Genomic DNA, 22,258 nt, shown 5'->3' with positions numbered 1-22,258 from the left:
ACAACCGTCTACCAGTGGTGTACAACCGTCTACCAGTGGTGTACAACCGTCTACCAGTGGTGTACAACCGTCTACCAGTGGTGTACAACCGTACCAGTAGTACACCCGTCTGTGTGTACAACCGTCTACCAGTGGTGTACAACAGTCTACCAGTGGTGTACAACCGTCTACCAGTGGTGTACAACCGTCTACCAGTGGTGTACAACCGTCTACCAGTGGTGCACAACCGTCTACCAGTGGTGCACAACCGTCTACCAGTGGTGCACAACCGTCTACCAGTGGTGTACAACCGTCTACCAGTGGTGCACAACCGTCTACCAGTGGTGTACAACCGTCATCAAGTCATAACACATCGCCATCAATCACCAGCGGTACTGAACACTCTGCTTATGATAACAGAATACAATCATCTAATACTGGCGCCTCACCACCAGGGAGGGAGGAGTGTGCTGGGAGGGTCGTTAGGTGTGGCACTGTGCCGACGATGGGGCGGGAGGAGGAGGATGGAGGGGGTACCAACACCAAGAACACCGCCACTGACAGCAGCATCGTCAAGTCTAATGAGGCCGTCAGAAGTACCGTCACCTCTGTTACCAGTACCAGTGTCAGCAACCTTCCTAGTACCATCACCAGTATCAGTCTTAATAGTACCACCACTAGTACCAACAGCACTACCAATACCAGCAGGAGCAGCAGCGTGACCCGAGCCAGGAAACGTAGGAGGGAGGGGAGCACCAGCCACTACATACTGGAGGTGCCTCTGAGTGGTAGGTTCTCCTTGATTCCTTGTCATAATATGGAAGACCCACTTGACGGTCAAGAGAGGTCTGTGTTGGGTAACGGATTTTATTTGATGTAACTTTCAATTATTTCTCTTCTAAGGTTCCCAGAATTTATATCAATGTATAGATTCACTTACAGTTTAATCTAGTCTAAAAGTCATCTGATTTCCGGTTAATTAGGTGATTTCCCAGTTAAGTTACTTCAATAATAAACATAAGGTAAACACATAATTTGCTTTTCTTAATGTCCATCATATGCTGACACGTAACTTTTTTGTTTAAAGAGTCGTATGAGAGTTGTATGGTGGTGGTGACGAGGTTTGGTGAGAAGCTGATGGATGTCCTGCGTGGACGAGGTGTGGTGGGCCACAACCATAAGTTCTCCACTCTCCAGGCAGACCACACCCGATCCCTCCTCAACCAGATGGTCAAGAGTCGCAAGGGACCCTACCAGCCAGGTGAGGCAGGAGTTTGTTAATAATAATAATAATAATAATAATAATAATAATAATAATAACAATACTAATAATAATAATAATAATAATAATAATAATAATAATAATAATAATAATAATAATAATGATGATGATAAATAAATAAATTATTAGTTTAGCAAGGTGTTTATGGCCTATATTCAGGTATTCAAAGTATTGATATATTAGCAGTGAGTTATACTTCTTTTATGTGCTTACAGGCAGCGAGGAAGACAAACAGTACAGAAGACTGCTGACCCTACATGGCCTCATCAAGGCGACTGACCTCCTCTACCACTTAGGCGTTCATCCCGCTCTCCAGTGTCTCAACCAGTTCCACCACACCCATAAAGTCCTCATACCAGGTAGGTGTGTCTACTATATCTCATTATGCCAGGTAGGTGTGTCTCTTATACCACTGTACCAGGTTTTTCTGTTTACCAAACATTCACATTATCTGCACGTGAGAATCTACCACCATTTTCCATTTTTTATTCTCTCTCGAACCATTCACACGATTAACACACATCTGTAGGGAAAAGTAGTAAACTGAATGATTTATACAGATTCTGTAGTAATTGTGATAGATAGTCTACAGCAACTAGTCATTTCAGTTGTACCTTGTATACAGATGAAGAGGTTTACCACAGCCAGCAAGAACCGCAATGATCAAGGTCAACATTAGCCTGAAAGTTCGTCCGATATGTTCATCACGCAGGCGCACTAACACAAAGAACATGTATGAATGTATGAATGTGATGTATAAAAGTAATTAGGATCACATGGCCTCTGGTGATGTTTTCTGGAATCTTAATCTTATTGGCTTCTGAGCCTGAGTGCCGACTAGCAGTATGGACCTGAGCCTGAGTGCCGACTAGCAGTATGGACCTGAGCCTGAGTGCCGACTAGCAGTATGGACCTGAGCCTGAGTGCCGACTAGCAGTATGGACCTGAGCCTGAGTGCCGACTAGCAGTATGGACCTGAGCCTTATATGTGAGTGCCGACTAGCAGTATGGACCTGAGCAGTGCCGGCTAGCAGTATGGACCTGACCTGAGTGCCGAGCAGTATGACCTGAGCCTGAGTGACCAAAGTGAGTTTTGGATTGAGTGCCGACTAGCAGTATGGACCTGAGCCTGAGTGCCGGCTAGCAGTATGGACCTGAGCCTGAGTGCCGGCTAGCAGTATGGACCTGAGCCTGAGTGCCGACTAGCAGTATGGACCTGAGGCTGAGTGCCGACTAGCAGTATGGACCTGAGGCTGAGTGCCGACTAGCAGTATGGACCTGAGGCTGAGTGCCGGCTAGCAGTCAGCCTGAACTAGCAGTATGGACCTGAGCCTGAGTGCCGACTAGCAGTATGGACCTGAGCCTGAGTGCCGGCTAGCAGTATGGACCTGAGGCTGAGTGCCGACTAGCAGTATGAACTCTTATATGTTCACAAAACAATTCACAGGTGATTACGATAGTGACAAAAGTTTTTATAACTAACCCATAAAGTCAACTGTCAATACAAGTGTATCACTCTTTCTTATTCAGTAGTCAGTGTCAGATGGACCTACTGTGGTTCAAAGAAACTGAATCGTGTCATATTAACGTAAAACAATGAGGTTAATAAAGTGCTCAAAAGAAAACCACGTCGTTGGATTTAAGAAAACTTTATATGATGATACAGTGTTGATTGTACAGTACAGGACAGTACAGTACAATACATATGTACTTTCATGAATAATATCGACACTACAGATACGGGTTGAAGCAGTAAATGTAAAATGTAAGCTATACACGTACCGGTACTCAAACATTCTTTTTTCTACCAAAAGTGCCGAACTGTTGAGTCTGTCCCAGGCGGACGTCATCGTGATAAAATCCAAATGTGCGGGACAACCCAGCTTGGGACGGGCTGGTAGGGGAGGTGGGCGAGGGGCTTTCAAGGTTAAGGAACCTCGAGGTCTCGTTAGAGCTGTGTACCCCCGGGGTGTCACGGCCACTACATTCGTCGTCGTCTGTCCTCTGAGCCACAACAGAGTTGTGGAACGTTCCCCGGTTGCATGGGATGGGACTCCCGTAAGGCAAAGGTGAATCTTCTTTGTCGGAGGGAAAGTCGCTCTCTGTCACGGGGAACATGTTAGGAACGCCCTTGTTACTGAGTGTCGGGCTACGCGGGGAGTCAGAGTCGTAGTTGTAGGTGGACTCCAGGATGTCTTCTGGGTAGAGTTCAAAGTCAAAATTTGAAGACGACTCGTCGTATGGACTGTGTGGGAAGTCCTCGCAATTTGGACTGTGAGATTTGTGACTCAAGCTGTGCAACGCAAAACCAAGGTCATCAAAATTATGTGATCTGTAAGTAGGTGAATCACAAAGAGCGGTGGGACTGTTTGGCGGGATCCTGTGGTGAGGAGAAGGTGGTGGCGAGTGACCCGTCCTTGTCCAGGATGAAGGAGGGTCGTCCACTTCGTCAGCTGTTAGTGATGGATGGATGGAGGAAAACACTCCATTCCTCTGGGTGTTGTTAGGGCCTTGGTCGCAGCTGAAACAGTTAGTTGTATTGTGTTAGAATAATGTTTTCCTGGCGTGTGTGATCAGATTGAGACTGTTTATATTTTCAGAGTAAATACTATTTTTTTTATCATGGTATTCTATTAAACAACATTAACGTCTACAAATGAAACTTTTTTAATACGTTGATGATTACCTGTGTGCAAAGGTGTGACTCCAGAGGGCTGCCTGTTCTTGGTCTCGACAGAGGTCAGGTGTCTCCACATGCCCCGTCATTCTTTCAATTCTAGACTAGAATGAAGGTGAAATGTCTTTTTAAGATTTTTTCTTGTGCTGCAATGAGCACAAAGTTTAAAAAAAATAATATTTATGAATCAGAATAAATCATTTGGTAATTTTTACACCTTGTAAATAATTCCCTTACACAGATGGTCATTTACTGTTTGTGCTCGTATGTTTATCAGGTATTTCATATCAGTGTACACACAGTATACTCGTAGATTCAATATGTGGTGAAGCAGTCCTGACTCGTATAATTCCGAAATTTCCAAGAATAGTACAGTACGTGTAATTCATTATTTCCATCTGTGTATAAGTGACATACAGTAGTTGTAGGGTAGGTACAAGAGGTGAGTTGCAAAAATGTATGGGCTGGGATGTACAGTTGCCCGCAGGTATAGTGTTCTACTCCCCGGTGGCCTTTCCGAACATGTGGCCACGTCGGAATCATCATCGAACCTTCTTAACAGATATTGTATCGCTTAGCACAAATCTCGAGTAAAATATTACTGAAAATATATATTGTTGGTCACATGTTCCACCGAGGGGCGGAACACTACACCTGTAGGCAACTGTACGTGGGAGGGCTATGGCGTTCCTGAGTTGTACTGTACTTGGTATGGTTAGGACGCACTTGGCATATACTATACATGGTAGGATTGAGAGACATAACTGGGGATGTGAGAGACTAACTGTACCTTGGAAAGCTTGTGGGCGGGGACGGGGACGCTGGTCAGGATGGAGGTGTCGACGACGGACATGACCATCTCCTCGGTAACGTCATCGCGGTGGAGGAAGACCCAAGCCTGGAACACTCCCGTCACCACCACCACCTCCACCATCTGGCATACTCCGTACACCACCGGGAAGATCACCATCTGTCCCCGTATCTGTCCATTGGGAGAGTGAGGGAGGGGGGTAGGGAAGGTGACTGGTAGATACTCAGCGCCAGGCCGAGCTATCTACAAGCGTCTGGCACTACTATCCCCCTTCGTACCTGTCAGTACGAGAAGATCAACGCCTGACTGAACTATCAACAACCTCCTGTGTTTCCCTTTATTCCATAATGATTCCTTATGGAAGTCATACCTGGAGAATGTTTTCTAACTATATTTAGCACTGATGCGCACCAGTATGGGACGTACAAGAGGGAAATGTCTCACCCGGGGTTTCACATAACGAGTATCTCATCTTAGTCTCACAACGAGTGTTTCACCTGACGGTCTCACAACGAGTGTATCACCTGAGTGTCTCACAACAAGTGTCTCACCTGAGAGTCGCTGAAGGAGAGGAGCATGATGTTGCTGGCGACGGCCATATTCTGACACCCTGTTTCAATGGCCACTGTCCGACACACCTTATGGCTCTGCATGGCACAATTGATTGTTATTGGGGAACTGTACTTAAAGTGGCATATGATACACTCTTACATCGTAATGCAAGATATTAAGTGACACGTACATGACACCTGTACCTCATGACATCCATGTATAGATACACAAGATGCTAAATGACATGACAAGTAAACACGTTCAGTATATATACTCAGCACCAAGAACTAAGTCCACGGATGATCAGTGTGACTTACGAAGCAGACAATCTTGGTCAGGATGTAAGCGACCACAACCCCGACAAGCGGGACGAGGGCGGCGGTGATGAAGAGGTTGACGGAGGTGGCGACGAGGGAGTCCCAGTACCTGAGCATCAGCATCACCTCACAGGCGAAGGCTCCCATCCACCCCACCAGCCCGAAAACCTGTATGGTGGAATACCACACATGTTTATTACCCACTTGTAGCAACATCTGGTTAGTTTCGCCACCACACCTGCAAACCTACACGAATAATGTATCTGTGAACTCGGCCTCATCCGAATCCAACCTCTTAGGAACCCGGTCTCATTGTGATCCCGACCTTGTTTGAATCCGGCCTATAAAACTATAGGCCGGGTTCGGCTAGGGTGTATGATTAGATAGTGTATAAGTCATTAGGTTTGTAGTTTATTCTAATGGTGCTGCTTGGGTTTGACTTCTAGTTGCCTTCTGTGTTATGTAAAGGTCCTCTCACTGTCACATTGACCAATCCTGAGCCCCCAATGTCTTCAGGTCAGTCATGGGCCGAAGTCCTTTAAAAGGTGAACCTTGTTTAAAATTTATCAGTTGTCAGACAGGAAGGTTCGCGATATTGTGCATGAATACTGTGTGTTAGTTACTCAACTGTTGCATCCGGCTTAAGAAAGCTGAATTTACATTTCCTTGAGAGACGTAGGTTGAGGGGCAATATGATTGAGGTATATAAATGGAAGATGTGGTTAAATAAAGGAGATATAACTATGGAATTAAACTATGGGATCAGGAGCGAACACGAAACAATGGTTTTAAGTTAGAGAAATTTACATTAAGGCGTGAATTTGGTAAATATTGGTTTGGAAATAAAGTTGTGGATGAGTGGGTTGTCTCTGAGGCCAAATTCACCTCATACCGCTGCCTACCATGTTAGGGACCATCATACCTGTCATCACATACCTGGAAAAATTGACTAATATACCCACCAATGCTACCATGCCTATACCATCACCCCATTAGTGTGTAGCACACCTGCCATCAGCCACTTCAGGGTTGTACCAGCTGGAATACACAGGATTTAAAAGAGATATATGTATATGAAAGGAGAGATAGAGTGTGAGATAGTTGGGTACAGTTTGGAAGGCGGACGACCCAAGTCCCTTTCTTTCATCTGTAGTAAAGGAGGGAGGATTCACGTCTTTCTTGTGGATAAGAGAGATTTTGAGTTCCTCAACACCTTGAAGACGAATAGGGTTAAACCGTCATCCTCAAAGGGTTAACTGTGAGGGAAATAGGCACTGCATCTTATGTTCCCAGCCGTTTCCTGCCACCTCTAACTGCTTTGGACGCTACTATGGCTAACGAAACCTTTTACAGGAGATAATGCGACAAACCTTAGAGATGTAGACGGCCCACTTGCGCGTGTAGTGCCTGACGAGCATGCCTATGATGACGGGGATGGTAACGAAGATGAGGCTGAGGAGGATGTTGAGGTAGGGGACCTGCATCTCCTGGTCCGTCCACCGCTTCGAGTACGCCCATAAGTTGAAGGGCATCATCCCAAACGCTAGCACCGACGACGTCGCCGTCATTATGATGCTATTAGGCAAGAATAGTGACTATAATTTATATACTGCTAATATCTATACTTTCTTGCAATGCCAAGATTTTAACTCGTTGGAGTGAAGTCTCTGTCGTTTTGGTAAAGACGATAAATAACTCACAAAATTGAGAATAACAGCCAAGACTCACCTGAGGGCGAGGTCGCCATCCACCCAGTAGGTGAAGAAGTTTGAGAAGGCTCCTCCTGGACTACAGGTGAGGATGAGGACGCCTAAGGCCTGGTAGGGTGGTAGCTGGAAGATGATACAGAGACCAAAACCCACAGCTGGGAGCAACACGAACTGACACACCACACCGATCATACAACCCCACGGCCGCCGCAGGTGATGCCAGATCTGGGAGCAAAAGGATAAGATTCGACTTCTATTCTCGTCATAATATCTGGTGATGTTTTATATGAATGTGACATCAGGCGAGACTGGATAATATCAACGTTTTAACAGACTAACGACGTATTTAGCAATCATTTTACTGAAAAATTGATATCTTATATTATCGGATTAACTTGGAAAATAAAATCTATATCCTGAATGTTAACACCAAGGTATAGAACCAGCAGAGATATAAGAGTATATCCTTATTCACTACTAGTGTGTGTGTGTGTGTGTGTGTGTGTGTGTGTGTGTGTGTGTGCGCGCAACTCTCCCTCTCCCCAGTCGTTGAAACACTTGCACTACTGGATCAGGAAAAGGGAGAGCCAAGATGTGTGGTTGCAGCCAGCGCTCCTGTCTCGCCACATAAATCAAATCACGTGCAGCCACCATCCAGCTCATCATATCTTTCATCATCATCAAAAAAACCCAATACCCCAAAAGTCCTCTGGCGACGGGGACAGGCAGCGATGACTGCCGGAAGTCTAATCACAATTCTGCACATGGGCGGCACAGATAAGATGGTCGTTTATGCGCTGGGATCTAGGCAGCAGCGCAATCTGGTCCTGTTTGTGTGACTGCGCAGCCCTTTCGAGGAGCTACTCTGCTCACCCCACACGGGGAGGGGGCTAGAAAAGGTGCCCTAAACATAGCCTGCCTAAAAAAACAACCTGGCTGGGCAACCGCACCCAGTGAGGTCATCCTTATGCGGTTGAAAATACGATCATAATCACAGATAAAAAAACAACAACTATACAACCTCTTATAGTCGCTGCATGGAACGTCAGAACCCTTCTGGATACTGGCACAAATGAGCGTCCTGAAAGAAGAACTGCCTTTGTGGCAAAAGAGCTGGCTAGGTAAAACATCGACATAGCAACCATTAATGAGTCCCGGCGAGGGTCAACTCACAGAATGGGGGTCTGGCTATACCTTCTTCTGGAAGGGTAAGCCTGCTGCGGAGAGAAACTGCATTTATGGAGTTGGCTTTGTCATCCGCCAACACATCCTACACAGGCTAACTGAAATGCCTATTGGGATAAACGAGCGCCTCATGACGCTCCGAGTCCCACTGAATCACTCACGTCATGCCTTTTTCATCAGTGCATACGCCCCAACACTGGATGCAGAGGATGTCATTAAGGAGGCCTTTTATGCCGACCTTAACAGAGTGCTAACCTCTATCCCAGAGAAGATAAGGTTGTGCTACTTGGTGACTTGAATGCCAGAGTTGGCAGAGATGTTGACATTTGGCAGGGAACCATAGGGAGAAATGAACTAGGCAAGTGTAATCCTAACGGCCTACTCCTCAGCAAGTGTGCTGCCCACAACCTCGCTGTCACCAGTACCTTATTCAGGCAGGCCGACAAGTTCAAGGATTCATGGCAAAATCCACGATCCAATCACTGGCATCTCATTGACTCCATCATTATCAGAGATAGAGATCACCGACATGTCCTCATCACCCGAGCCATGCGTGGCTCAGATCACTGCGACACTGATCATCGGCTCGTCAGAGCCAAGCTATCACTTTACGTCTCCCCAAAACGGCGAAGGCAGCAAGCCTCTAGAAGCGCCTTTGACACCAAGCGTCTGGAGGATCCAGTGGTAGCACATGCTTTCAGAGAGCAGCTTGAACATGGGCTGATAAACAACCCAACAACAAACAACCCAAATTCCAGTGTCGAACGGGATATTTTCGACACTCATGACAGAAACTTGCAGAGAGACCCTCGGCCAGATTGAAAGACTACGCGAGGACTGGTTTGATGAAAATGACCCGGCAATCGATGATAAACACGCTTTAACTGACTGGCAGGACAACCCTCAGTCTCGGACCAAAGCTGATACCTTCCGCAAGAAGAAAGCAGCGGCCCAGCGTGAGCTTCCCAATCTAACGAATGATTGGTTTAAAAATAAAGCATGTGAAACACAAAAAATTACAGATCAGCACAAGATGCGCGAATTTCTTAATTCCACTTAAAAATTTTATGGGCTAATCACTTGTGGCGCAGCCCTACCCCGTTCATCCAACAGTAACTCCCTAGTTAAAGACGATGAAGGCATCCTTCAGCACTGGAAAGAGCACTACCATTCACTGCTCAACCGAAACACCGATGTGGATGTCCTGACTTCCCATCCGGTCCCTCAGCATGCAGAGCTGACCCACCTCAGCTATCCTCCATTCCTGGATGAGGTAGCTACTGTCATCAAACAGATGGAAAGCAACAAAATTTCAGGGCCTGATGGAATCCCAGCCGAGGTGTTTAAAGCAAGAGGACCTCTGCTTACCAGCCATCTCTACTCTCTCCTGGAGAATATATGGGAAAAGGAGGAAATCCCCCAAGCTCTTAAAGATGCTTCCATCGTCAATATTTATTAGAACAAGAGAGACCGGTCAGACTGTGGCAACTACCGTGGGATCTTGCTGCTGTCCATAGCTGGCAAGATCATCGCCTCCTCTTAAACAGACTTCTTCCTACTGCGGAAAACTTTCTCCCAGAATCGTAATGTGGCTTTAGACCACCACGTGGCACCACTGACATGATCTTTGCTGCCCCTCCAGATACAGGAAAAGTGCAGAGAACAGCGTCGTGACCTGTACATAGCCTTCATTGACCAAACCAAGGCCTTTGACTCGATCAACAAGGAAGCCCTCTGGCGAACCCTCAACCGTTTTGGCTGCCCACCAAAATTCATCGCTATTGTGAGGCAACTCCACTGGCATGAACGGCGGTGTCCTACACAATGGCACCCAGTCTGAGTTCTTACCCATCCAAACGGGGGTTAAACAATGGTGTGAACTGGCACCAATTCTCTTTTCCATTTTCTTAGCTGCTTTCCTTGCTCGTGCCAGTGCCAATTTAGCCGGAGGGGTGGACATCGAATATCGGATGAAGGGTCTTTTCAACATAAGACGACTCCTGGCAGGAACAAAGGTGTCAGCAGTTTCCATTACTGAACTAAAGTATGCAGAGGACCTCACCCTTGTCACTCACACCGAACGCGACCTACAGGAGATCCTGAACGCCTATGCAGATGTGTATGCACATTTTGGCCTTGAGGTGAATGTACATAAGACTCAGATTCTCTTTCAGCCTGCCCCTAGTTCAGACACACTTCCATCATCCATCCAGGTTAATGGTACTACCCTCTTTAATGTTCCCACTTTAGGTATCTCGGCTCCCACCTGTCCACCACCACGGACATCGATGAAGAGATTCAGCATCGGATCAGATGTGCATCTCAAGCCTTTGGTAGACTCCCAAACCGTGTCTTCAGCTGTAGGGAGCTGAAATTATCTACAAAGTTACACGTATATCGAGCAGTGGTCCTCCTCACCAAGCTATATGGCAGCGAGTCATGGGTCACATACATGGAGCACCTCAAAACACTTGAAAACTTTCAACAATGTAGTGTACGTTCCATCCTCCGAGTTCGCTGGGAGGAAAAGAGAACAAATGCCAGTATTCTTGCTGACACCAACTGTAGGAGCACCGAGTCTACTATTATCCAGAACAACTACGCTGTACTGGCCATGTTACCCGCATGGACTACAGTAGACGACCAAAGCAGCTACTTTACAGTCAGCTAACGAATAGTAAACGTAACACTGGCGGGTAACTGAAAAGGTATAAGGATAGTCTTATGACAAACCTGAAAAAGTGCCAAATCAACCCCCTCACTTGAGAGACGATTACCCCATACCGTAACGCTTGGAGGAGCACCACACAAGGAGGTATCAATACATTCGAGTTAGCCCGACTGCAAAACGAGGCAAACAAACGCCGACGTCGGAAAGAAGCTGCCGCCGCCCCTCCTGCACTAGATGTAGCCCTCCCACATGTGCAACATCTGTGAATGACCCTGCTGGTCCCGTATCGGCCTCTTTAGTCACCTCTGAACTCACTAACGTAGGTGACATCCTTAATAACTCACATCATTGTATCATAGCTGGATGATCGTCATACTCGATTCCGAGTGACAGCAAAGTAGTAATGTGGTAATTGGCTGTGTGTGTGTGTGTGTGTGTGTGTGTGTGTGTGTGTGTGTGTGTTACCTCCTTCCAGTAGGTGGCAGCCCCCATCCCCAGCATGAGAGTGATGGTGTTACAGGTCATAATGAGGGTGACTGCGTGGTCCAGCATCACCAGCCACTCCGGCACCTCCTCCTGCACCACCTCTTCCGTCACGTTCAACCACCCTCCTGTCGCTATGCTCGTCCACCTCCCATTATTTTCCTCTTGCTCCTCCTTCAGGTACTCTGTCGGGTGATGACGTGTATCTCAGTTACGCTTGTCAGGAAGTTTTGAAGCTGCCTCAGTTTCCTCTATGAATGACTTGTGATCGCCTGTTGAGCTGTCTGGTGTCTGAGAGTCTCTTATATTGGCATGTCTAGAAGCTGGCTTTTATTTTAGAATTGTCTAGCGGCTGACTGACATTATTTTGGGTTGTCAGGAAGTTGTCTTTCTTAATGAACTTTTTTGTCTCAAAATCATGAATGCAACTTTTATCAGTTCGATTCTTACAACAGTATAGAATTACCACGTTAGTTGTTAGGTAGGACAGTGACCATGAATCATGTACACCCACACACATACACACACACACACACACACACACACACACACACACACACACGGACGGGCGCATCACGGCGGCACTATATATAACAAACTAAATTGGAAAAGACGCCAGTATAATATTATTGTCAAATCCTCCAGTTTTTGTCTCCACCTCCTCTGCCAACTCAGGTACCTCTGAGTTCCTGCGCCCGAGCTCCTCAGTGCTTTACTCAACATTCATACTTCCCAAGCTCACCAATGCCTTCCCTGCCTGGTCTTCCTCTCTAAATGCCACACAACGTAAACACCTAAAAAAAGTGCAGAAGAGGGCAGGCAAGATTATTCTCTCCCCTTCCTACTCCACATATCAAGAAGCGCTCAACACACTGACCCTCTTGCCTCTCTCTGACCATCACTACGACCTCATCTGCAAATTTGGTGAGAAGCTTCTGCGCCATCCTCGACACCGGCTCCTACGTCCTCCCGAGAGCCCTCGTCCGCGAACAGCCCAGTCCCAACCATTGTAAAAATCATCAACAACTCGTAATCAACCGGTGTTCACTCCCAGCCAATCTTACCGTTTTGCACTGTTACTATGTTGAAATGCCCTGTAGTATAACCTACTCCCCACCTTCTTATTATATATCATATTTGTATCACTTATGTTACTTGTATATTATTTGTCAATCAAGTGACCAATTTCCAAATTAAGTAACTATATTTTCAGCTTTTTGGCTGCCATGCTCTTTCAATTTACCGTTAATTATTGTTAATAATAATAATAATAATAATATAATAATAATAATAATAATAATAATAATAATATTATTATTATTATTATTATTATTTCACACATACATACTGTACATACATACATACATACATACATCTCCCTCACCTTGCTGCAGTGTCTCCTCCATGCTCCTCTTGTAACTAGCAAGGTTCTTGTGCACACACACAAAACTATCTGCCCACCTGGGTCTAATGTGTTTGGTAATGAACCACAATGGACAGCAGTTTCGGTTTGGTTGTCAAGGATTCACAAAATGTTCGTCCATTGTGTTACACTGTATTAACGAGGAAGGGGGCAGAAAGTGTTTGTGTCTATCTCCTCCCAAGGATAGCTAGTGACGCACTTCCTCCACTGTTGGGCACAGCTGTGTAACACATAAGATGCTTGTATTTATTTACATCCAAAAGTAGGTACAGTATACTCATATTTAGTCTTGTACAACATTATATCCACAATGAGTTGCGCTTATTATTGAGGAACAAATCACTGTTGTTTGCATTCAAGCTCACGTACTGGTTTAACACTCAGATGTTTTTTTTTCGTCATAAATAATATCACTCAGGTCAAATATCATGTATGGTGTTGTTTCTTCTTTATCTGAGACCTGGACGATAGTGAAACTGAGCAACATTGTTTCATAGAGGATTACTGTACCGTCGGGAGCCTTACTCACTGATCTCTGAACCCTCTCCACCTCTTTCTCTCCTCACTTGAGTATATGTAATGTCATATGTGAATTAATAATTGTTTACTTGTAAGACACGCGAGATCACTGTCATTCTTCAAGGATATAACCCAGGTGTCTTGCGAGGCTCCGTGAAGCTCCACTCACACTTCTGTTACCGTATACACTATGTAGGTTAATATGTCTTATTTTCGTTAATCACACGAGTCACGTAAACAAACACTATTATTTTCTAATATTACAACATTGCCGTCGAAGACTGTTCTGGGAACGCACACACAACACTGTCAAATGAAAAGTAAATCTGTAAACGTTTATGTAATCACATAAGTCACATGACGACACCTTGATTCTTCAGTCCTTATCACCACTGGTCCCATAATGACTCGTCTGCCGCGGACACACACACTAGCGTCAGTCAATAGAACAACAATAGCAAATGAATGATCACTGTTGACACCTGTACCGTGCAGGGAAGGGCCGACCCTATACGTAACACATCACCTGTTGGGGAATTTCTGACTCGTGGTGGCTGAGGTCCCCTTCACTTGGCTCCTCTGCCCCATTGACACAAGGATGAGAATACCAGGACCTGTTGGTTTATCTATAGCGGCCATATCACCCTCACCTGTATCTTATCTCCCGCCGCCGTTACTGCTGTGGTTGTGTTATCCTGTGGGGGAGGGGGTTATCACTTGGTATGCGATAATAATAATAATAATAATAATAATAATAATAATAATAATAATAATAATAATAAACTGTTTATTGAAAAATACAACAGCCATAAGCTGAATATATACAAAAGTTAAGTGCCGGGTTACTACAGGTTAGGAAAATTTAGGGAATTTCATGGCAGGTCAGGGAAAAGTTTAATTTTGAAAAGGTGAGGGTGAAGTCAGGGAATTCCATAAAACAATTGAATTTTTTTTTACTTTCCAAATTTCTCAAAGTATATTGCCGAGACGATGTTTCTGTCCATGATACTCCTTCTCTGGCTGGCAGTGGGACTTGTGGAGTGCGTGATGTACAATGTGCCTTTAGAACAGGGTTTGGAAGTGCAGGATGGAAGGTTGATCAGCTTTTGCGGTCCTTATGATATCTGTTCGGTGAGTCTCCAGCAAGAAGATCTGACTACACAACAATGACCGGCAGCAAAGTGTTCCTCCACCAGTTCTGTGCTACACGATTGGTTGAAGGTTAATTGTACGGTAGCAGAAAGAGGCGTCTTGATCTGGATAATTGTCACAAATACATTGAAAACATATCCGGTTATCCAAAGAAGAAGGTTCTTAAATGTTCATCTTATTCTGTTGTTCATGAGGCTGTGAGTGACACTTTAACTGAACTGTTGCTAAGCTTAGTGTTTACAGCAAAGATCATGCAACACTTCCTTGAAACATTTCAGTCAGATAAACTGTCGGTACCATTCCTTGGACAAGAAGTTGGCAAGTTTTTCATGTTTTTGATAAATAATTTCATTTGAAAGGATCTTATATTAGATCAGTCAGACTCACTTTCAACTGTCATGAAAATTGGCATTGAAGAGGTAAAAAAAATATGTTTCAGTGGAGAAAGTTGGTGCTGGATTTGGTGCCCAAATTTATTCCACCATTTAGAAACTGACAGGGCGCCTACCTATATACTGTAAACTTGTTTATCATCTTCGTTGCTTAAGTCCACAATGTATGGTGAGTCATCCCAGTTCTAGCGCTATTAAGTTTGAAGAGGTTGTAACAACAAGGATTAATAGAGTTGTACCCAGTGGCTGAAAATATACAGATATATATATATATATATATATATATATATATATATATATATATATATATATATATATATATATATATATATATATATATATATATATATATATATATATATATATATATATATATATATATATATATATATATATATATATATATGTGTGTGTGTGTGTGTGTGTGTGTGTGTGTGCCTGCCTGCTGCAGAGAGAAACCACAATTATGGAGCTGGCTTTGCCATTCGCCAATCCATCCTACGTAGGCTAACTGAAATGCCTGTTGGAATCAACAAGCGCCTCATGACGCTCCGAGTCCCACTGAATCACTCGTGTCATGCCTTCTTCATCAGTGCATACGCTCCAGCACTGGATGCAGAGGACGGCATCAAAGAGGCTTTTTACGCCGACCTTGACAGAGTGCTAACCTCTATCCCCAGAGAAGATAAGGTTGTGCTCCTGGGTGACTTCAATGACAGAGTTGGTAAGGATCCATAGGGAGAAACGGACTAGGCAAGTCTAATCCCAACGGCCTACTCCTCAGAAAATGTGCTGAACACAACCTCTCTATCATCAACACCTTGTTCAGGCAGGCCGACAAGCTCAAGGGTTCTTGGCAACACTCACGATCCAAACATTGGCATCTCATTGACTACATCACTGTTAGAGAAAGAAATCGTTGAGATGTCCCTATCACCCGAACCAAGCATGGCTCACACCACTGTGACACAAATCATCAGAGCCAAACTCTACCTTCACGTTGCCCCGAAACGGTGAAGGCAACAAACCTCTAGATGAGACTAACACTAAACGTCTGGGGGATCCAGCGGTAGCACATGTTTTCAGAGAGCATCTCAGCGATGGGATGATACACATGTCTAGAGCCCCGCCATAGATGTGTGTTGGTTCATTATTACCTATAATTTGAGCATCTTCATATGCGCTGAAAAGTGAAATAAGTCTCCTATCATCGGTGTTAGTGGTGGGGTCACATAATTTCTTGTGTCTAGTATTCAGGTCACCAGTTAGGACAGTGGGTTCAATGTGTACAAAGTCTGGGAGATCTGTGTACTGAAGCTGATCTGAGGAAGCATAGGCGTTTAGCACGTTGAGTGTGGAGTTACACAGGTGGATAGTGATCCCATGGTACTGAAAATTGGTAGTATCTTTGGATACAAGAGGTACAGTTGCAGAAATGTGTTCCTACACCCCTGTGGTAACCCTTGTCTCCAAACGGCCAACCTATATAACCTATAGCAAACCCATCCACTAATCACGTCCGTCGTTACACAACCAATACCCATTCACGGGTTATCACAGGGGACGTAGAAACATTTCCGCAACTGTACATGAGGTCGTGACTTCTTAACATACATCAAACATGTGTGAGTAGAACTAGGATCATAATACACATAATTGGGCAGACTGGGTGGAGGCTTACCATTAGGTGTGAGACACTCCGGCAGACACACAATATCGATGTCCTCAGTCACAACTTTGTGATGGAGGTCAGGAGTGCAACGTAGAGGCTCTTTAACGTATCAGTTTGAGCTGCAAATTGAGCTTTGAATTCGTTATTCGGTCCAACGAATTACCCAAAAGTATCCAAATGTACCCAAATGTACCCAAAAGTATATTAAATCAGGGTAAAATCTTAACGAATATATGTTTTACATCAATGAAACCTGATTAATAATGTTTTCATTGAAATGTAGTCAAAATAATGAAATAATAAACAGCGAAAAACGCTAAATTCCAAAGAGTCACCTATCCAAAATGGAGATATAATTACCGATGTTTCTGTTACTTTGGGGTATTTAACATAGCCGTAGGATTTATTTTTCGTTAGGTTAGGTTGGGTTAGGTTAGGCTAGCGAAGTGCATCACGATGGATCTGAGTTACCTCCCTTGTTCACGAACTCTTTGGAATTTAGCGTTCGCCAGTACTGAAAGTTTTTCGCTGTTTATTATTTCATCTTACAAATTATTTTTCAAAATTACACTAAAAATATTATTAAACATGTTTTGTGTATGTATAACAGATATTCGTTAAGATTTTACCCTTATTTGCTATACTTTTGGGTACTTTTGTGTAATTCGTGGCTCCCCGTTAATTTCATTTTTAAATCATTGATCTCTTCATTTTGTGTGTGTTCACGACGTCTGTGTTGGCCCATGCGGATCTTGTGTTGGCTGCTGGTGATCCTGGAGCTTTGGTGGGGAGGGTGGGCCAGGGGTTGGCCGTAGTGGATTCCCTTGCAGCAGTAGTGTTTCTTGAGACCTGTCTGGGTGGGGGGTTTGGGTGCTGAGGGGGTGTAGGAGCTCAAGGACAACCAGGGTGCCATACAGGAACTCGATCTGTTTTTCAGTTTATACACTTCTGTTGAATGGTTCCCCCTTGATCAACTGTATCTCTGCAAACATGTGTTGCATGTTATCGTGAGCAGAGACCACATCACGGTATGGCAGAGGGGCATACTCGGGCCACATGGCCCCAGTGTTTATACTTGTAACACCCCAGGGTAGGGGGCTGATAGAGAAGTTACCTTCAGAGTCCGAAAGGCACCACGGACTCGATGAGTCTGGTGTGGGTCCCCCGAGTCAACCCAGTCTGCAATGACTGCCTTCTTGCCCATGAGTCGCTTCTTCCTTCTGATGTTGGGATGAGCTTCTTGTATTTCAGGGGTCTGGTACTGGTCGAGCCCTATCATTAAGATGATTGTTTTGCTCGATGTTTGGGATGGTTGTTCCATGGTTATTCCCTCTATCTTATTGGTGAGGAGACCCTGTATGGTTGCTGAGTTGTTTCCAAGCAGAACATGATCTTGTGTATTGACCAAAAACTATATACGAAAGATAGGAAAGCTCCTACGAAAGCTATTGAATTAACCGTGCGCCGCAAAGCTGGAATCAGTGCCATCTATCGGCAAGGTTCCAAATAAAATCTAGCTCCGAAAGGGGGGAGGGGGTCAATCTTAAACTCCACCACTGCTTCTTGTGTTATTATTCATATCCTACTCACTGCGCCATGTTAAGGTGCCATCTCGGGGGATAAGTCCATTTATTGGCGAAGATGACGGGGTTGACTTGTCCTCACAGCGAAACGTCTGAGTCGGAACTAGCTCCGCGTCCGTTGGGACCGATACAGTGATGCCAACCCCAACATTTATTATATTGTGTTAATTATGCATTATATATACACTCGAATGTTCCTGTTGTCGAGGGAATCGATGAAATATAAAAGTAGGATGAATTTCTTTAGAGTTTCTGCACAGGAAACACGGGTGAGGCATGGCTGCTGTATACAAACTTGGCGTTACCGAAGTTGAATTATTCGGTGAACAAACAGACAACGTTCTCACCGATACCAACGCCATCTGCCTCAGAGGCCTTTACTACATTCACACCCAAAAGCTCGAGCTTTCCTATCTTTCGTACATAGTCTTTGGTATTGACTGAACTGAAAGTCAGCGTCTGGGTATCTCTCTTCCGCCTCGTTCAGCCATCGATATTTGACTTCACGTGGAGTACCTACAGGGAAGTTTAATCTTACTCTCATAGCTGGTTGAGGTTGCAGTTGTTGGTCTCTTAGGTTTTCTGCCGTTGCTGTCTTCCTCTTGCTTCTCGACTGCACTAGTTGAAAGTAATCCTCTCCATTGGTGTCAGCACCAAGGTCAACACTAGTCATCTGGCTCACTCAGTGCCAGTAGGGCTAGAGAGAGTAGCTGGGTCTCCAGTCAACTCAAACATGGTGGAATACTAGGACTCAACCCCATATGCCTGCGTCAGAGGGCGAAGGACTGCGTGGCACTCTTTAAAACCCAGCGGTGGCTGGGAGGCGTAACCCTCTCACGGGGCAAAGCAAACTGACGTTTACAGCATATCAGCCGTGTGAGGGGAGGCAGAGACATACGTGAGCGGGCCACCCAGGAGGAGAGGGAGTGAGGGGTGTTGGTGGCAAACCCGGTATTTGTACAAAGGTAGCAGGAGTATTCTCAGATTATCTACACCTTGATTACACTTGTTGTTCTGGCTAGGGTATCAAAGTCAATTTGATTTTCAAACTAATTATCCAGCCTGGCACCCTATGAGATGGGGAGTTTGTTTATACGCGGGACGCTGCACTACAGAGCAGTCACCTTTACAAACCCCCACAATATGGGCGAGGGAGTGACCACAAGGGTAGGCCTGCCACACGGGCACCTACTCACGCTGCAGTGCCCAAGCCACGAGTTAGTTCACACTGTGAGAATCCTGCTCTTCAAAACCCAGTGTGTATCTCCGTAATCATAAGATGAACACAGGTGGTTCACACACACAGCCCTGCCCGTACACACGCCGATGGGATACTGCTAGGGCAAAGGTTAACATTATTGGGAAGTTGAAGCTTTACTCAACAGTCGGTTCTGTTAAATTGCCTCACATCATGTAACGGAAGGATAACTAAACAAAAAAATGACACTATTCACAGTACAAATGTGTATACGTGTACTGATGTTTGTGTTGGTCTTGTTTCATTGGTTACACATGTGTACTGTATACTTGTACTGATGTTTTGGTCCTGATGTTCCGGAATCTTTATAGGCATTACCTACATGGTAATCTCATGACATTACTACACCTATACTTATCTAAATCTGGAGGTTTATGTTAGTTCTAGTTGGGGCATTTTAGTCATCTCTGGTAAGGATGTTTTGAGTAAAGTTTTTGGTGTTTGTCAGGTTGCTACACGGAGTTGGTGACCCAGCTGCAGAAGATCCAGGAGGAGAGTGACCTTACCCATCCGAAGATCAAGGCTCTGGAGGACGAGATGGCCCGGGCAAGACAAAGCGGCGACCCCAACGATGCCGATATTAAGGTAGGAGCTGAGTTTCATGACCCAATCAAGGCTGAAGTTATGTTAATACTTAGGTGACCCCATCAAGACTGATAGTAGCTCCCTCCCCCTCAATCTTGGGACTTGAAGCTTCAGCCTCATTAGTCTTCACGTAAATCTGCCCCTGAAGGTGACCTAAAATTATCCTGCGTACAGTGAAAGACAAAAGACTGTTCCTGGGACTTGGTGAAAACATTTTGAAAAAAAAAGCGAACACTGCGGTGCGCACTTTCCCGTATAATAAAGGCAGTTGGTGCTTCACACGCCTCACTGAATATCCTGAGATAATGATTAAAACAAATCTGAGATATTTTTTTTATATTTACCATCAAATCTAAAATTAACCAAAACAGGTTTATTTTTTAAAATAACCAAATTTAGTACAAATGTGTAACATCGGCCAGTATTTACAAGCGTATAAACCTGCTGACCGTGTCACCACACGACTGTTGGTGTAGTGAAACTCCTCTGTGATGTGTGCACTGTGTATTGGCCGAGGGTCTGTGGATGTGATAATTTTAGGGCGGCCTGAATACTGTATATCGGTTGGTCACTTGTTCATCGAGTTTCTGCAGACACTGCTATCATAATAATCTGGCCGTTCTCCTCTCATATACTGTACAAAGTGATTTTACCTCCTCTCATCTCCTGGTTGTTACGTTCGTGCCTGCGACTTGGTCTCCCCATACCGCTCTCTGAGTATCAGAATGACGTATAAAATTAAGGCCTGACCGATTTTGGTTCCCACATTACTTAACAAACGACTGTTACTCTCAAGGTTAAATGACATGGTCCTTTTACTTTCGCCTGGGACTATTCTAACCTTGATCCGAAACAACACACGGATAGTCGAGCCAAGCCAGATGTAAATAATTCTTCAGATAAAACCTATTGGACAATGGACAGGCTAACCGATATGTCTGTTGGGAGTGAGCGAGCGCCTCATGACGGGTGTATGGTACAATAATATTTCTTCACCAGTAGAATATGTCTCAGAAAGTGATGTTGCTAACCTCAGCCAAGTTGTGTGTGTGTGTAATAATAAATAATAATAATAATTAATCAACGGTTTATTGAAAGAGCATGGCATCCGGAAGGCTGAAAATATGCAGTTACATAATTGGGGAATGGGTCTCTTGATTTACAAATAATATACAAGTGACATAAGTGAGACAAATATGATATATAATAACTATGTGGGGAGAAGCTCAAACTACAGGGCATTTCAACATAGTGACAGTGCAAAAAGTAAGATTGACTGGGAGTGAATACACTGGTTGATTACAAGTTATTGATAATTTTTACAATGGTTGGGACTGGGCCGTTTTTATAATGATCAGTTTGTGCTCGTGTGTGTGTGTGTGTGTGTGGTGAAGCACGTCAATGAGATGGTGTAAAGAGACTATGTTTAGGATGTAATGTGGGAGGGATTACTCAAGAATATTTACCGTCACTAGGTAAAGTATAAAACACCTACATCATATTTCTGCATCAATGGCTGGAGGTCATAGGTAAGAAAGTGCAGTACAAATTTATGTATCATGCGTAGAGTAATTCATCTGATGATTAAACCCCCTAACGCTAGCCTAATCTAATTTAATATCACCCAACAAAAGTTAATGTACTCTAACCTGACCTAACTTAACGCAGATCTAACGCTAATCAAACCTAACCAAACCTATAAGCTAACCTAACCTAATAAACATCTAGTCTTCTGCTAATACTTATACATAATGATGAGGATCCGTTTAGTGGTGTACTGTCTCGTTGTTTTATAATTAGCATGCCGAGGCTCCCACACCAATTCTGAGTGATGGACCAACGAAATTTATCAGATGGGATGGACTTTGTATCTCTGCGAGCCTGGCGGACACAACCTCATCACCTTATCGCACAGAACCTTGTTAAAGTCTTAGCTGGGGTATGGTTAACTGCCTTGAGCTAACTTTCCAAACTTAAGGCCCATTTCACTCACATCCTGTATGTAAAG

At 44.5% G+C, this 22,258-nt stretch overlaps 1 protein-coding gene across 2 annotated transcripts; it reads right to left on the bottom strand.

Moving 5' to 3' along the window:
* Positions 1-2,894: 2,894 nt before the first annotated feature.
* LOC121870613 lies at positions 2,895-14,160 on the bottom strand. Of its 2 annotated transcripts, XM_042372454.1 has the most exons (10): positions 14,091-14,129; positions 13,051-13,309; positions 11,649-11,851; positions 7,347-7,552; positions 6,989-7,193; positions 5,619-5,786; positions 5,301-5,396; positions 4,729-4,920; positions 3,948-4,042; positions 2,895-3,782 (listed from the first exon to the last, which is right to left on the bottom strand). In XM_042372454.1, exons 2-10 carry the CDS (start codon positions 13,070-13,072, stop codon positions 3,050-3,052), a joined length of 1,920 nt encoding a protein of 639 aa, XP_042228388.1. In that variant the 5' UTR covers positions 13,073-13,309; positions 14,091-14,129; the 3' UTR covers positions 2,895-3,049. The 2 variants fall into 2 exon arrangements, with proteins under 2 accessions (XP_042228388.1, XP_042228389.1); XM_042372455.1 differs by lacking the exon at positions 11,649-11,851 and having other exon boundaries at positions 13,051-14,160.
* Between the last annotated feature and the right edge of the window lie 8,098 nt (positions 14,161-22,258).

The sequence above is a fragment of the Homarus americanus genome, unplaced genomic scaffold, assembly GCF_018991925.1.
Source record: "Homarus americanus isolate GMGI-L3 unplaced genomic scaffold, GMGI_Hamer_2.0 scaffold56333, whole genome shotgun sequence".
NCBI classification, from domain to species: Eukaryota; Metazoa; Arthropoda; class Malacostraca; order Decapoda; family Nephropidae; genus Homarus; species Homarus americanus.
The sequence above is the reverse complement of the archived record's forward strand: the minus strand, read 5'-3'. Positions and strand labels throughout refer to the sequence as shown.

Excerpts from the sequence above, each read along its gene's own strand:
- LOC121870613 (XM_042372454.1), bottom strand. The coding sequence starts at position 13,072 with ATGGAGGAGACACTGCAGCAAG. Across the intron at positions 5,787-6,988 it reads GGGCCGTCTACATCTCTAAG|GTTTTCGGGCTGGTGGGGTG; the intron begins GTTTGTCGCATT and ends TCCACCATACAG. Across the intron at positions 4,043-4,728 it reads CCGCCCACAAGCTTTCCAAG|TCTAGAATTGAAAGAATGAC; the intron begins GTACAGTTAGTC and ends CCTTCATTCTAG.